At 38.0% G+C, this 13,615-nt stretch overlaps 1 protein-coding gene across 1 annotated transcript in view; it reads left to right on the top strand.

Annotated features, from left to right (window-relative positions):
• MALRD1 (MAM and LDL receptor class A domain containing 1) overlaps nucleotides 1-13,615 on the top strand; it is a 682,023-nt gene that overhangs the window by 451,707 nt on the left and 216,701 nt on the right. Inside the window, exons 30-31 of the mRNA XM_031652710.1 lie at nucleotides 397-525; nucleotides 8,008-8,169. Coding sequence (XP_031508570.1) covers nucleotides 397-525; nucleotides 8,008-8,169 — 291 coding nt within the window. The remainder of the gene's footprint in view (nucleotides 1-396; nucleotides 526-8,007; nucleotides 8,170-13,615) is intronic.

The raw sequence follows: 13,615 nt of genomic DNA, 5'->3' as shown, positions 1-13,615 counted from the left end.
TGTCTGTGCTATAGACCCAGATCACCAGAGGCATTATGAGCAGCACAAATGGCCAGGAAATCCCATCAGTGCATGCTGACAGTGAGTAGGATTTGGTGGCAGGCTGCACACACCCTTTACCAGGTTCCAGGTAGTTACGGGACACAAACTTGCGCATCTTATCCGTGAGAATCATGGGCAAGGAGATTTTCAGCACCATCAAAGTGCATAAAAGGTATTTCAGAAGTAGAATCAGTATAACTTGCTGAACCATTGATGGTGGGACTGAGAAAAAGGAAGTTGGGGAAGTCCACCTTAGGCAACTGTTGAAATCTGTAATATACCTAACCAGAATCTTTAATGAAAATATTGGCTAAATACTGCTTTTGGTTTTTTTGTTTGTTTGTTTTTCTCTAGTGGGAGAGATCTCTGAGATTTGTCCAGAAACCACTGATTTTTTGTGTCGGGACAAGAAGTGCATTGCATCCCACCTTGTTTGTGATTATAAGCCAGACTGCTTTGATAGGTCTGATGAAGCTCACTGTGGTAAGTTTATCTATCTGCTGTATGGCAGCCAGTTCAGCAGAGATTTTCCTTTATAAGTAGTGTTAGATATTGGCATTGATGATGGAGAAGAAGTATTATTTTCATGCAATAGAGTAGATTTAGAATAGCCCAAATATTTCCCCAAATTTGTATACAAGTACCAAATACAAATATAAATGGCAGTCCTTTCATATTCTTTACCCCTATACTGAGAACTGCAACAAGTCTATAGAAAATCATTTTACCAAAAAATAATCCCATTCTGTAATTAGGCACACTGTGTGTAGGGTTAGAATTAAAGTTTCTAGGAACTGCAGTAGCAATCTGCCTTTCTTTATTGGCCTTCATTTGTTTTTTCTATTATTTTTTTCCAAAAAATTGTTAATTTTGTATATGTGGCTGAAAATCAGCACTTTTAATAAATACCAGTTTAGTAATTAATTTTATCAATTACATTGCACTGGAGAAAGAGGACTGGATGGGCCCCATTGGATTTTTATTCAAGCTTTAATTCAAGCAATGTTTTAAAACTTATATAAAAAACTAAGTATATAATTTTAAAACATGAGCAGATATTTAAATTCAAAGGATCTTTATTCCATATATCTTTTTTTTTTTTTTTTTTTTTTTTTTTTTTTTTTTTTGAGGCAGTCTTGCTGTGTCGCCCAGGCTCGAGTACAGTGGTGCGATCTCGGCTCACTGCAAGCTCTGCCTCCCAGGTTCATGCCATTCTCCTGCCTCAGCCTCCCAAGTAGCTGGGACTACAGGTACCTGCCACCATGCCCGGATAATTTTTTTGTATTTTTAGTAGAGATGGGGTTTCACCATGTTAGCCAGGATGGTCTCGATCTCCTGACCTCGTGATCCACCCGCCTCGGCCTCCCAAAGTTTTTTCCATATATCTTATTGGGAAAAAAAGAAAAAGGATCTTTTTTCCATATATCTTATTGGGAAAAAAAGCATCTTTTTTCCATATATCTTATCTTTGCTAGAGAATATTGATACCATACAAGCTACTGTTGCAGTTACCATTTGCTGCCTAACAAGCTACCCCAGAAGTTAGTGGTCTAGGCCACTGTTACATTTTGCTCACAATTTTTTGGGTCAGTAATTCAGGAAGGGCTCTTCTAGGCGGTTTGTCTGTGATGGCCTGAGTCGAACTGATAGGGTGGAGCTGGATAATCACATCCAGGATGACTTCTTCTCTTGATACTCTTTGGTCTCTCTGTCTTACTAGAGATGGTGTCTCATCTTCCAGAGTAGTCCATGTGACTTGGGCTTTACATAACATGGCAGCCACAGGGCAGTAAGCCATTGTACACAAGGCTGGCTTCTACTAGAAAGTGTCCCCTGACCCTCAGGAAAAATAGCAACCGTTACTTTGATTTAGCCTCAGATGTTCCATAATACCATACCTGATTCCTGCTAATGGCCAAGCAAATAACAAAGTCTAGACTAGACTTTCAATGGGAAAACATCACACGTCAAATGTAGAGAAGGTTATAGGGTGATCTTTTTGGAGACAAACTAACACACAAGCATATTTACATTTTTATTTTATAGCTCAATTTAATTTTTATTTCTTAGGATCTTACACTGATGCTTCCAATGGGCTCATTTTCTATTTAAAATTTTTAATATATTTTTAAACTTTAAAAAGCTGTGGTAAAAAATACATAATAAAAAATTTACCATTTTAACCATTTAAATGTATAATTTAATGGCATTAAGTACATTTGTATTGTTGTGCAACCACTGCCACCATCCATCTCTAGAACTATTTTTATCCAAAAAAACTAAAACTGTACTAATTAAAGAATAACCCTCCATTTACCCCTTCCCCTAGACCATGGTAACTACCCTTCTCCTTTCCATCTCTATAAAAGATCTTTCATTTCTCTTCTAGGTACCTCATATAAGTGGAATCACATAGTTTTTTTCTTTTCTGTGACTGGCTTATGTCACTTACCATAATGTCTTCAATGTTCATTTTGTATTTTAATTTTAAATGAAAGTATTTTTAAAAAGTCAAAACAATCAACACATCTTAAGACTTTATTACTAATACCAGAGAATTATAGTATTAATTTTATAAAATATCATGTATTTCTTTCATAGTATGTACATTCTCAAATAAAACTTACAGTGCACTGAGTAACGTTTTCCAGTGTTATTTCTAGCTTATTTTAAATTCACCGGCCATGTGTGGTGGCTCACACCTGTAGTCTCAGCACTTTGGGAGGCCAATGTGGGTGAATCACAAGGTCAGGAGTTCAAGACCAGCCTGGCCAATATGGTGAAACCCCGTCTCTACTAAAAATAAAAAATAAAAAAATAGCCAGACCTGGTGGTGGATGCCTGTAATCCCAGCCACTCGGGAGGCTGAGGCAGAGAATTGCTTGAACCTGGGAGGCAGAGGTTGCAGTGAGCCAAAGTTGTGCCACTGCACTCCAGCCTGGGCAACAGAGTGAGACTCATCTCAAAAAAAAAAAAAAATTCACACAAAAAGTGTATTTTTAAAAATACTGAGTATAAGGAATTAATTTCAATGGAAGTCTCTAAAACGTGTGAAATCACCATTTTCCCCGCAAGATGTACTAAGTAGGGCATTTAATAGTCACCCACAAAACAGTAAAAACTTGGACAAATTCAAGCCCGTAAACTGCAGTCAGCACTCAGGTGAAAGAGGAGCCCACACATTTAGAGCATTAAGAGGGAGCACAGCTGCATCTGTGAGGAAATACAGAGGAACCACATGATTAAGAGCCTACCTACTGACCCCTGCACTTAGCACCACATGCTGGCTGGATTACACCCCAAATCTTCAACTCCAAAGTGCTTTGCCAACATACCCTCCATCAAACCAAAGGCAAGAAGTCAGCTACAAATGAGGACCCTGAACAAAGCCTCAGTCCTCTGGAAACATCCAGAGAAGAATTCTAATGACTGTACTCAATCTACGCTGAAGTTAAAGGAACATTTGCACACAGAAATAAGAAAGAACCAGTGAAAGCACTCTGGCAACTCAAATGGCCAGAGTGTCTTCTGTTCTCCAAAGGACCACACTGGTTCTCCAGCAAGCGTTCTTAATCAGGTGAGATGGCTGAAATGGCACACATAGAATTCAGAATACGGGTAGAAACAAATATTGAGATTCACGACGACATTGAAACCCAATCCAAAGAAGCTAAGAATAACAGTTAAGTTATGCAGGAGCTGACAGACAGAATATCCAGTATAATAAAATAACCTAACTCACCTAATGGAGCTGAAAAGCACACTACAAGAATTTTACGATGTAATCACAAGTATTAGCACCAGAATAGAACAAGTTTAGGAAAAAAATCACAGAGCTTGAAGACTGGCTTACTGAAATAACATAGACAAAAATAAAGAAAAAAGAATAAAAAGGAATGAAAAAATTCTCTGAGACATATGTGATTATGTTAAGAGGCCAAATCAATGAATCACTGGTATCCCTGAAAGAGACAGGGAGAAAGCGAGCAACTTGAAAAATTGCTTTCAGGATATTGTTAATAAAAACTTCGCCAACCTCACTAAAGAGGCCAACATTCAAATTCAGGAAATGAAGAGAACCCCTGCAAGATATTACACATGAAGATCATCCACGAAACACATAATCATGACTTTTTTTTTTTTTTTTTGTGAGCTAGAGTCTTGCTCTGTCGCCCAGGCTGGAGAGCAGTGACACAGTCTCAGCTCACTGCAACCTCCACCTCCCAGGTTCAAGCAATTCTCCTGCCTCCACCTCCTTAGTAGCTCGGATTATAGGTGTCTACCACCACACCCAGCTAATTTGTCTATTTTTAGCAGAGATGGGGGTTTGCCATGTTGGCCAGGCTGGTCTCGAACTCCTGATCTCAAGTGATCTGCCCGCCTTGGCCTCCCAAAGTGCTGGGATTACAGGTATGAGTCACCACACCTGGCCATAATACATTTCCCAAGGTCAAAATGAAAGAAAAAATGTTAAAGGTAGCTAAAAAGAAAGGGCAGGTCACCTACAAAGGGAACCTCATCAGACTAACAGTGAATCTTTCAGCAGTGAATCTTTTGCCCTCCAAGCCAGAAGAAATTGGGGGCCTATATTCAACATTCTAAACACACACACACACACACACACACACAAAACAAAACCAAAAAAATGCTACAACCAAGAATTTCACATACAGGCAAACTAAACTTCACAAATGAAGGAGAAATAACTGAGACAAGAAAATGCTGAGATAATTCATTATCCGCAAATCTGCCTTACAAGAGCTTCTGAAGACCATCACCAGCCACTACAAAAACACACCTGAGTACACAGACCAGTGACACTATAAGCAACCAGACACACAAGTCTGCATAACAGCCAGCTAATGACATGATGACAGGATTAAATCCATGCATATCATGTTAACCTTGAATGTAAATGGGCAAAATGCCCCAATTAGAAGGCGCAGAGTGGCAAGCTAAATAAAGAAGCAAGACCAAGTGGTTGGCTGTCTTCAAGAGACCCATCTCACACTCAATGACACCCATAGGCTCAAAATAAAGGAAAGGAGAAAAATCTACCAATCAAATGGAAATCAGAAAAAAGCAGAGATTGCAAACCTCATTTCAGACAAAATAGACTTTAAATCAATAAAGATCAAAAAAGACAATGACAGTAGATATGGTAAAGGATTCAATTCGACAAGAAGACCTAACTATCCTAAATACATATGCACCCAGCACAGGAGTACCCATATTCATAAAGCCAGTTTCTAGAGATCTATGAAGAGACTTAGACTCCCAAACAATAATGGTGGAAGACTCCAACACCCCACTGACAGTATTAGACAGATAACTGAGGCAGAAAATTAACAAAGATATTCAGGACCTGAACTCAACACTTGACCAATGAACCTAATAGACATCTACAGAACACCCCACCCCAAAACCACAGAATATACATTCTTATTGCCAGATGGCACATACTTTAAAATTGACCACGCAGTTGTACATAAAATAATCCTCAGCAAATTCCAAAAAAATGAAATTATACCAATCATCACAGCACAATAAAAATGGAAATCAGTGCCAAGAAGATCTCCCAATACAATGTATTTACACAGAAATTAAACAATCTGCTTCTAAATGACTTTTGGGTAAATAATGAAATTAAGGTAGAAATCAGGAAGTTCTTTGAAACTAATGAGAACATGCATGCAACATATCAATCTCTGGGACACAACTAAGACAGTGTTAAGAGGGAAATTTATAGCACCAAATGCCCACATCAAAAAGTTGGAAAGATCTCAAATGAATAACCTCAAATAATTTCAAATTAACCATCGCGGTCGTTGATTGGTGGGACATCTGCGTAAAAGTGTGAAAGCCCATGGAAAGGGATGACTAAGGTCAATACAGAGTGAGAAATGTAAGCAAGCAAATATATGTGAATGTTTTTAAATTAATAGGGGCAGCCTGGCTGTATGACTGCAAAATAGAAGAAAGGAATTAGAAGAGAATGTGAAATTGAAGGATATGGAAAAATATGTAACTTTGAAGAAAATGAAGCTGTGGAATGTCAATAGCAGTGTTTTGATAAGGAGTTGAGATCATAAACAGAGATTAGCCTTAGAGAAAAGTGGCATAGTTTGAGACTGAGAGAATGAAATGTAAGAGAATTTATCCTGATTGGATAAGTATCTTTAGAGTCAAAGATAAAGTCATATATTAAACAAGGCGGGAAAGAGGGTGCAAGGATGATCACAGAGAATAAAAAAGGATGTAGAATTAATATTGTAGGGCTGTATATCAGGGAGTCACTTACACAGAACACTAGTAAAGAATGTGCAGGTGACATCATTCTAAAGACATAATGGCTGTCTTTTATATCCATTGCAAGATTCTGAATTTTTACAGATGTGTTGGCTAAACACCAGCAGAACAGAATGTCTCATTTTTTATCCATATCATATAATAAAAACCTATTCTATATTATATAACACTGGCATGACAAACACAAAAAAGACACACATAGCCCATAAATAAGCATACAAGAAGCAATAGATGATATAGTTATATAGAATGAATGAAAGGAATGTACATGAATACAAGTGGTTGTAATTTGTAGGGATAAGATGCAATAATGCTTGAGAAGTAAAATGCTAATATTTTATTTAAATAATCTCAGGGATCCAGAAAGTTTTGTATGGAAATATTAAAGCTTTGCTTGCTATATATTTAGTGTATATTTTTACAGCAAGGCTTTTTTTTCTGATTACATTTCTATATGCTAACATTGGTTGTACAGGAAAAGTTGTGAACGAGAAGAAATTTTAAAAATAACACAAACTTTCTTTCTAAAAAGAAAGGAAAAGTAAATGATGACCTCAGTTGATTCATACCGATTAAATCACCCTATCATTCTTTCTGTCTGTACAACACAGTCTGGTTTTACAGTGGGTACTCAAAAGTAATAACTGATATACAAAAAAGAGAAAGAAAAATGAAAGCCTAGATCGGGGTATCATGACGGCACTTTTCACAGGTGACTAGAAATAGATACAGTTATTATCTATTAATTTTTCTCATTGTGAATAATTTAATTTTTAAGGAGTTATCAATCAACACTTTTAGAAGAGAATTTCTTTCTTTTTTAGTGACTAGCTCTGATATGTGATGCTGCAGTGACTGGTATGGTGTCCGAGATAATTTGTGTCCTATATAGTTTACTACTTTTCCCAAAGTGCCTTTTCTTTAGTAAATGATTTTGTGTCACTGATAGGCTATGCTATTCAAACATCAGAATAAGGGAAGGAAGTGAATTAAACATCCAGACAACTGAAGCTGTTTATTTATTTGACCTGAATAATCTTGTATTAGCATAATGTTATGTTCATTGTTCATGTGTAGACACAGTTTTAACTATCATCTATAAATATATATTTTTTTTTTTTTTTTTTTTTTTGAGACGGAGTCTCGCGCTGTGTCACCCAGGCTGGAGTGCAGTGGCGCGATCTCGGCTCACTGCAAGCTCCGCCTCCCAGGTTCAGGCCATTCTCCTGCCTCAGCCTCCGAGTAGCTGGGACTACAGGCGCCCGCCACCACGCCCGGCTAGTTTTTTGTATTTTTAGTAGAGACGGGGTTTCACCATGTTAGCCAGGATGGTCTCGATCTCCTGACCTCGTGATCCGCCCGCCTCGGCCTCCCAAAGTGCTGGGATTACAGGCTTGAGCCACCGCGCCCGGCCCATCTATAAATATTTTTCATCAATGCATATAACCCCTTAATGGATAAGTGACAACATTCATACACTGCTTCTAGATCCTTCAATTAAAATATTATCAATGAGTACAAATGTCTTGATGCTGTAAATATATTTATAAAGAATTAGAATATGCAGATACTAATTTTAAATGATCCCAAATATAGGGTAACAGCAAAGGTGATAGACATTTCCAGAAACTTCCATTAATATTTTTGCTTCCCCAGCACAGTATACAAGCACAACAGGAAGCTGCAATTTTGAAACAAGTTCAGGAAATTGGACCACAGCCTGTAGTCTTACTCAAGACTCTGAGGATGACTTGGACTGGGCCATTGGCAGCAGACTTCCTGCCGAAGCATTAATTCCAGACTCTGATCACACGCCAGGTATGTCTAGTAGCCATCCCCAGACCATGAAATCCACTTATCTGGAAACCTGCTTTAACAATTTGTGTGAATTTCAGTGTGCATTTCTTATGTGTATGTGGGGACAGAGCTCAGTAGATTTTTACAGAAAGAGGGCTAGTCCCTTCTACTGCAAACTCTGAATTACTAAATAGACCCAGAGCTGACACTGCTACAACAAAGAAGCTCACCACTCATATTTTAAGAGACTCACAGATTTTACTCTACCCTAAAGGTGCCATTAAATTCCCCAATTGGGGGAGGGTAGGTGGGTGGCATTCAGATTAATGATTGCAATATCCAAAGATACACAACTGACAATGCTAAAAGTTATCCTGTCGTGACAATGGCCAGTCACAACAATGAAATGGCTGACCACCAGTTTCCTTTCCATCATTTGGAAGTACAGGAGCCAAAGCGTAAAATGCTAAGTGGTGATGGAATGAGTGAGCATCAGCACAATCTTCACAAGTTTTGCTTTCTGCCGTGTGATTTCAGATTATGCAATCTTTAATGGCTTTACAGTTAATAGACTCAAAGTAGGAGTAAGCTTGTAATCTTATTTACTCTTACAAAGAAGTCCTACTGACTCAGAATTTATCTTAGAAATCTAGCTTTTATTAGGGATTAAAAAAACCTAAGATATTTGTGATGGCTAATTTTATTTGTCAATTTGGAGGTGTTTTGGATAAGATCAACATTTAAATTGATGAGCTTTGAGTAAAGTGGATTGCCCTTCCTAATGTGGCCTCCTCCAATCAACTGAAGGCCTGAATAGAAAAACAAAACAAAACACCAGCCTATGCAGCAAGAAGGATCCCCAAGAGAATGTCTTCAGATTTCATCTGCACCATGGGTTTTCATGGTTTTCCAGCCTGACAGTCCACCCTGCAGATATTGGACTTGGCAGCCTTCATAAGCCAATTCCTTATAATAAATCTATTTCTAGATGTACAGATATCCTATTGATTCTGTTTCTTAGGAGAACCCTAATCAATACCATATTCTTCAAAACAGTTGAAACGTATGCACAGTAGAAAAGAACAAGATTACGTGAAATTTAAGTAACTTTCAAAAGATTGTCCTAGCCATTATATGACTAGGGAAAAGAGCACATTAATTTTATTATTTGTATGTTTCAGGCTGATTGAATGTATCATGCTATTTAATTACAATATGGGCGTTCACTCTTGTTTTTTTGTTTGTTTGTTTGTTTGTTTTTTAATTTATTTATTATTATTATACTTTAAGTTGTAGGGTACATGTGCATAACGTGCAGGTTTGTTACATATGTATACTTGTGCCATGTTGGTCTGCTGCACCCATCAACTCGTCATTTACATCAGGTATAACTCCCAATGCAATCCCTCCCCCCTCCCCCCTCCCCATGATAGGCCCCGGTGTGTGATGTTCCCCTTCCTGAGTCCAAGTGATCTCATTGTTCAGTTCCCACCTATGAGTGAGAACATGCGGTGTTTGGTTTTCTGTTCTTGTGATAGTTTGCTAAGAATGATGGTTTCCAGCTGCATCCATGTCCCTACAAAGGACGCAAACTCATCCTTTTTTATGGCTGCATAGTATTCCATGGTGTATATGTGCCACATTTTCTTAATCCAATCTGTCACTGATGGACATTTGGGTTGATTCCAAGTCTTTGCTATTGTGAATAGTGCTGCAATAAACATACGTGTGCATGTGTCTTTATAGCAGCATAATTTATAATCCTTTGGGTATATCCCCAGTAATGGGATGGCTGGGTCATATGGTACATCTAGTTCTAGATCCTTGAGGAATCGCCATACTGTTTTCCATAATGGTTGAACTAGTTTACAATCCCACCAACAGTGTAAAAGTGTTCCTATTTCTCCACATCCTCTCCAGCACCTGTTGTTTCCTGACTTTTGAATGATCGCCATTCTAACTGGTGTGAGATGGTATCTCATTGTGGTTTTGATTTGCATTTCTCTGATGGCCAGTGATGATGAGCATTTTTTCATATGTCTGTTGGCTGTATGAATGTCCTCTTTTGAGAAATGTCTGTTCATATCCTTTGCCCACTTTTTGATGGGGTTGTTTGTTTTTTTCTTGTAAATTTGTTGGAGTTCTTTGTAGGTTCTGGATATTAGCCCTTTGTCAGATGAGTAGATTGCAAAAATTTTCTCCCATTCTGTAGGTTGCCTGTTCACTCTGATGGTAGTTTCTTTTGCTGTGCAGAAGCTCTTTAGTTTAATTAGATCCCATTTGTCAATTTTAGCTTTTGCTGCCGTTGCTTTTGGTGTTTTAGACATGAAGTCTTTGCCCATGCCTATGTCCTGAATGGTACTACCTAGGTTTTCCTCTAGGATTTTTATGGTATTAGGTCTAACATTTAAGTCTCTAATCCATCTTGAATTAATTTTCGTATAAGGAGTAAGGAAAGGATCCAGTTTCAGCTTTCTACTTATGGCTAGCCAATTTTCCCAGCACCATTTATTAAATAGGGAATCCTTTCCCCATTTCTTGTTTCTCTCAGGTTTGTCAAAGATCAGATGGCTGTAGATGTGTGGTATTATTTCTGAGGACTCTGTTCTGTTCCATTGGTCTATATCTCTGTTTTGGTACCAGTACCATGCTGTTTTGGTTACTGTAGCCTTGTAGTATAGTTTGAAGTCAGGTAGCGTGATGCCTCCAGCTTTGTTCTTTTGACTTAGGATTGTCTTGGAGATGCGGGCTCTTTTTTGGTTCCATATGAACTTTAAAGCAGTTTTTTCCAATTCTGTGAAGAAACTCATTGGTAGCTTGATGGGGATGGCATTGAATCTATAAATTACCTTGGGCAGTATGGCCATTTTCACGATATTGATTCTTCCTATCCATGAGCATGGTATGTTCTTCCATTTGTTTGTGTCCTCTTTTATTTCAGTGAGCAGTGGTTTGTAGTTCTCCTTGAAGAGGTCCTTTACATCCCTTGTAAGTTGGATTCCTAGGTATTTTATTCTCTTTGAAGCAATTGTGAATGGAAGTTCATTCATGATTTGGCTCTGTGTTTGTCTGTTATTGGTGTATAAGAATGCTTGTGATTTTTGCACATTAATTTTGTATCCTGAGACTTTGCTGAAGTTGCTTATCAGCTTAAGGAGATTATGGGCTGAGACAATGGGGTTTTCTAAATATACAATCATGTCATCTGCAAACAGGGACAATTTGACTTCTTCTTTTCCTAACTGAATACCCCTGATTTCTTTCTCTTGCCTAATTGCCCTAGCCAGAACTTCCAACACTATGTTGAATAGGAGTAGTGAGAGAGGGCATCCCTGTCTTGTGCCAGTTTTCAAAGGGAATTTTTCCAGTTTTTGCCCATTCAGTATGATATTGGCTGTGGGTTTGTCATAAATAGCTCTTATTATTTTGAGGTACGTTCCATCAATACCAAATTTATTGAGCGTTTTTAGCATGAAGGGCTGTTGAATTTTGTCAAAAGCCTTTTCTGCATCTATTGAGATAATCATGTGGTTCTTGTCTTTGGTTCTGTTTATATGCTGGATTATGTTTATTGATTTGCGAATGTTGAACCAGCCTTGCATCCCAGGGATGAAGCCCACTTGATCATGGTGGATAAGCTTTTTGATGTGTTGTTGAATCTGGTTTGCCAGTATTTTATTGAGGATTTTTGCATTGATGTTCATCAGGGATATTGGTCTAAAATTCTCTTTTTTTTGTTGTGTCTCTGCCAGGCTTTGGTATCAGGATGATGTTGGCCTCATAAAATGAGTTAGGGAGGATTCCCTCTTTTTCTATTGATTGGAATAGTTTCAGAAGGAAAGGTACCAACTCCTCCTTATACCTCTGGTAGAATTCAGCTGTGAATCCATCTGGTCCTGGACTTTTTTTGGTTGGTAGGCTATTAATTATTGCCTCAATTTCAGAGCCTACTATTGGTCTATTCAGGGATTCAACTTCTTCCTGGTTTAGTCTTGGAAGAGTGTAAGTGTCCAGGAAATTATCCATTTCTTCTAGGTTTTCCAGTTTATTTGCGTAGAGGTGTTTATAGTATTCTCTGATGGTAGTTTGTATTTCTGTGGGGTCGGTGGTGATATCCCCTTTATCATTTTTAATTGCGTCAATTTGATTCTTCTCTCTTTTCTTCTTTATTAGTCTTGCTAGTGGTCTGTCAATTTTGTTGATCTTTTCAAAAAACCAACTCCTGGATTCATTGATTTTTTGGAGGGTTTTTTGTGTCTCTATCTCCTTCAGTTCTGCTCTGATCTTAGTTATTTCTTGCCTTCTGCTAGCTTTGGAATGTGTTTGCTCTTGCTTCTCTAGTTCTTTTAATTGCGATGTTAGAGTGTCAATTTTTGATCTTTCCTGCTTTCTCTTGTGGGCATTTAGTGCTATAAATTTCCCTCTACACACTGCTTTAAATGTGTCCCAGAGATTCTGGTATGTTGTATCTTTGTTCTCATTGGTTTCAAAGAACATCTTTATTTCTGCCTTCATTTCGTTATGTACCCAGTAGTCATTCAGGAGCAGGTTGTTCAGTTTCCATGTAGTTGAGCGGTTTTGATTGAGTTTCTTAGTCCTGAGTTCTAGTTTGATTGCACTGTGGTCTGAGAGACAGTTTGTTATAATTTCTGTTCTTGTACATTTGCTAAGGAGTGCTTTACTTCCAATTATATGGTCAATTTTGGAGTAAGTACGATGTGGTGCTGAGAAGAATGTATATTCTGTTGATTTGGGGTGGAGAGTTCTGTAGATGTCTATTAGGTCTGCTTGCTGCAGAGATGAGTTCAATTCCTGGATATCCTTGTTAACTTTCTGTCTTGTTGATCTGTCTAATGTTGACAGTGGAGTGTTGAAGTCTCCCATTATTATTGTATGGGAGTCTAAGTCTCTTTGTAAGTCTCTAAGGACTTGCTTTATGAATCTGGGTGCTCCTGTATTGGGTGCATATATATTTAGGATAGTTAGCTCTTCCTGTTGAATTGATCCCTTGACCATTATGTAATGGCCTTCTTTGTCTCTTTTGATCTTTGATGGTTTAAAGTCTGTTTTATCAGAGACTAGGATTGCAACCCCTGCTTTTTTTTGTTCTCCATTTGCTTGGTAAATCTTCCTCCATCCCTTTATTTTGAGCCTATGTATGTCTCTGCGTGTGAGATGGGTCTCCTGAATACAGCAGACTGATGGGTCTTGACTCTTTATCCAGTTTGCCAGTCTGTGTCTCTTAATTGGAGCATTTAGTCCATTTACATTTAAGGTTAAGATTGTTATGTGTGAACTTGATCCTGCCATTATGATATTAACTGGTTATTTTGCTCATTAGTTGATATAGTTTCTTCCTAGCCTCGATGGTCTTTACATTTTGGCATGTTTTTGAGATGGCTGGTACCGGTTGTTCCTTTCCATGTTTAGTACTTCCTTCAGGGTCTCTTGTAAGGCAGGCCTAGTG

The sequence above is a fragment of the Papio anubis genome, chromosome 11 (genome assembly GCF_008728515.1).
Source record: "Papio anubis isolate 15944 chromosome 11, Panubis1.0, whole genome shotgun sequence".
Taxonomy (NCBI): Eukaryota; Metazoa; Chordata; class Mammalia; order Primates; family Cercopithecidae; genus Papio; species Papio anubis.
The sequence above is the reverse complement of the archived record's forward strand: the minus strand, read 5'-3'. Positions and strand labels throughout refer to the sequence as shown.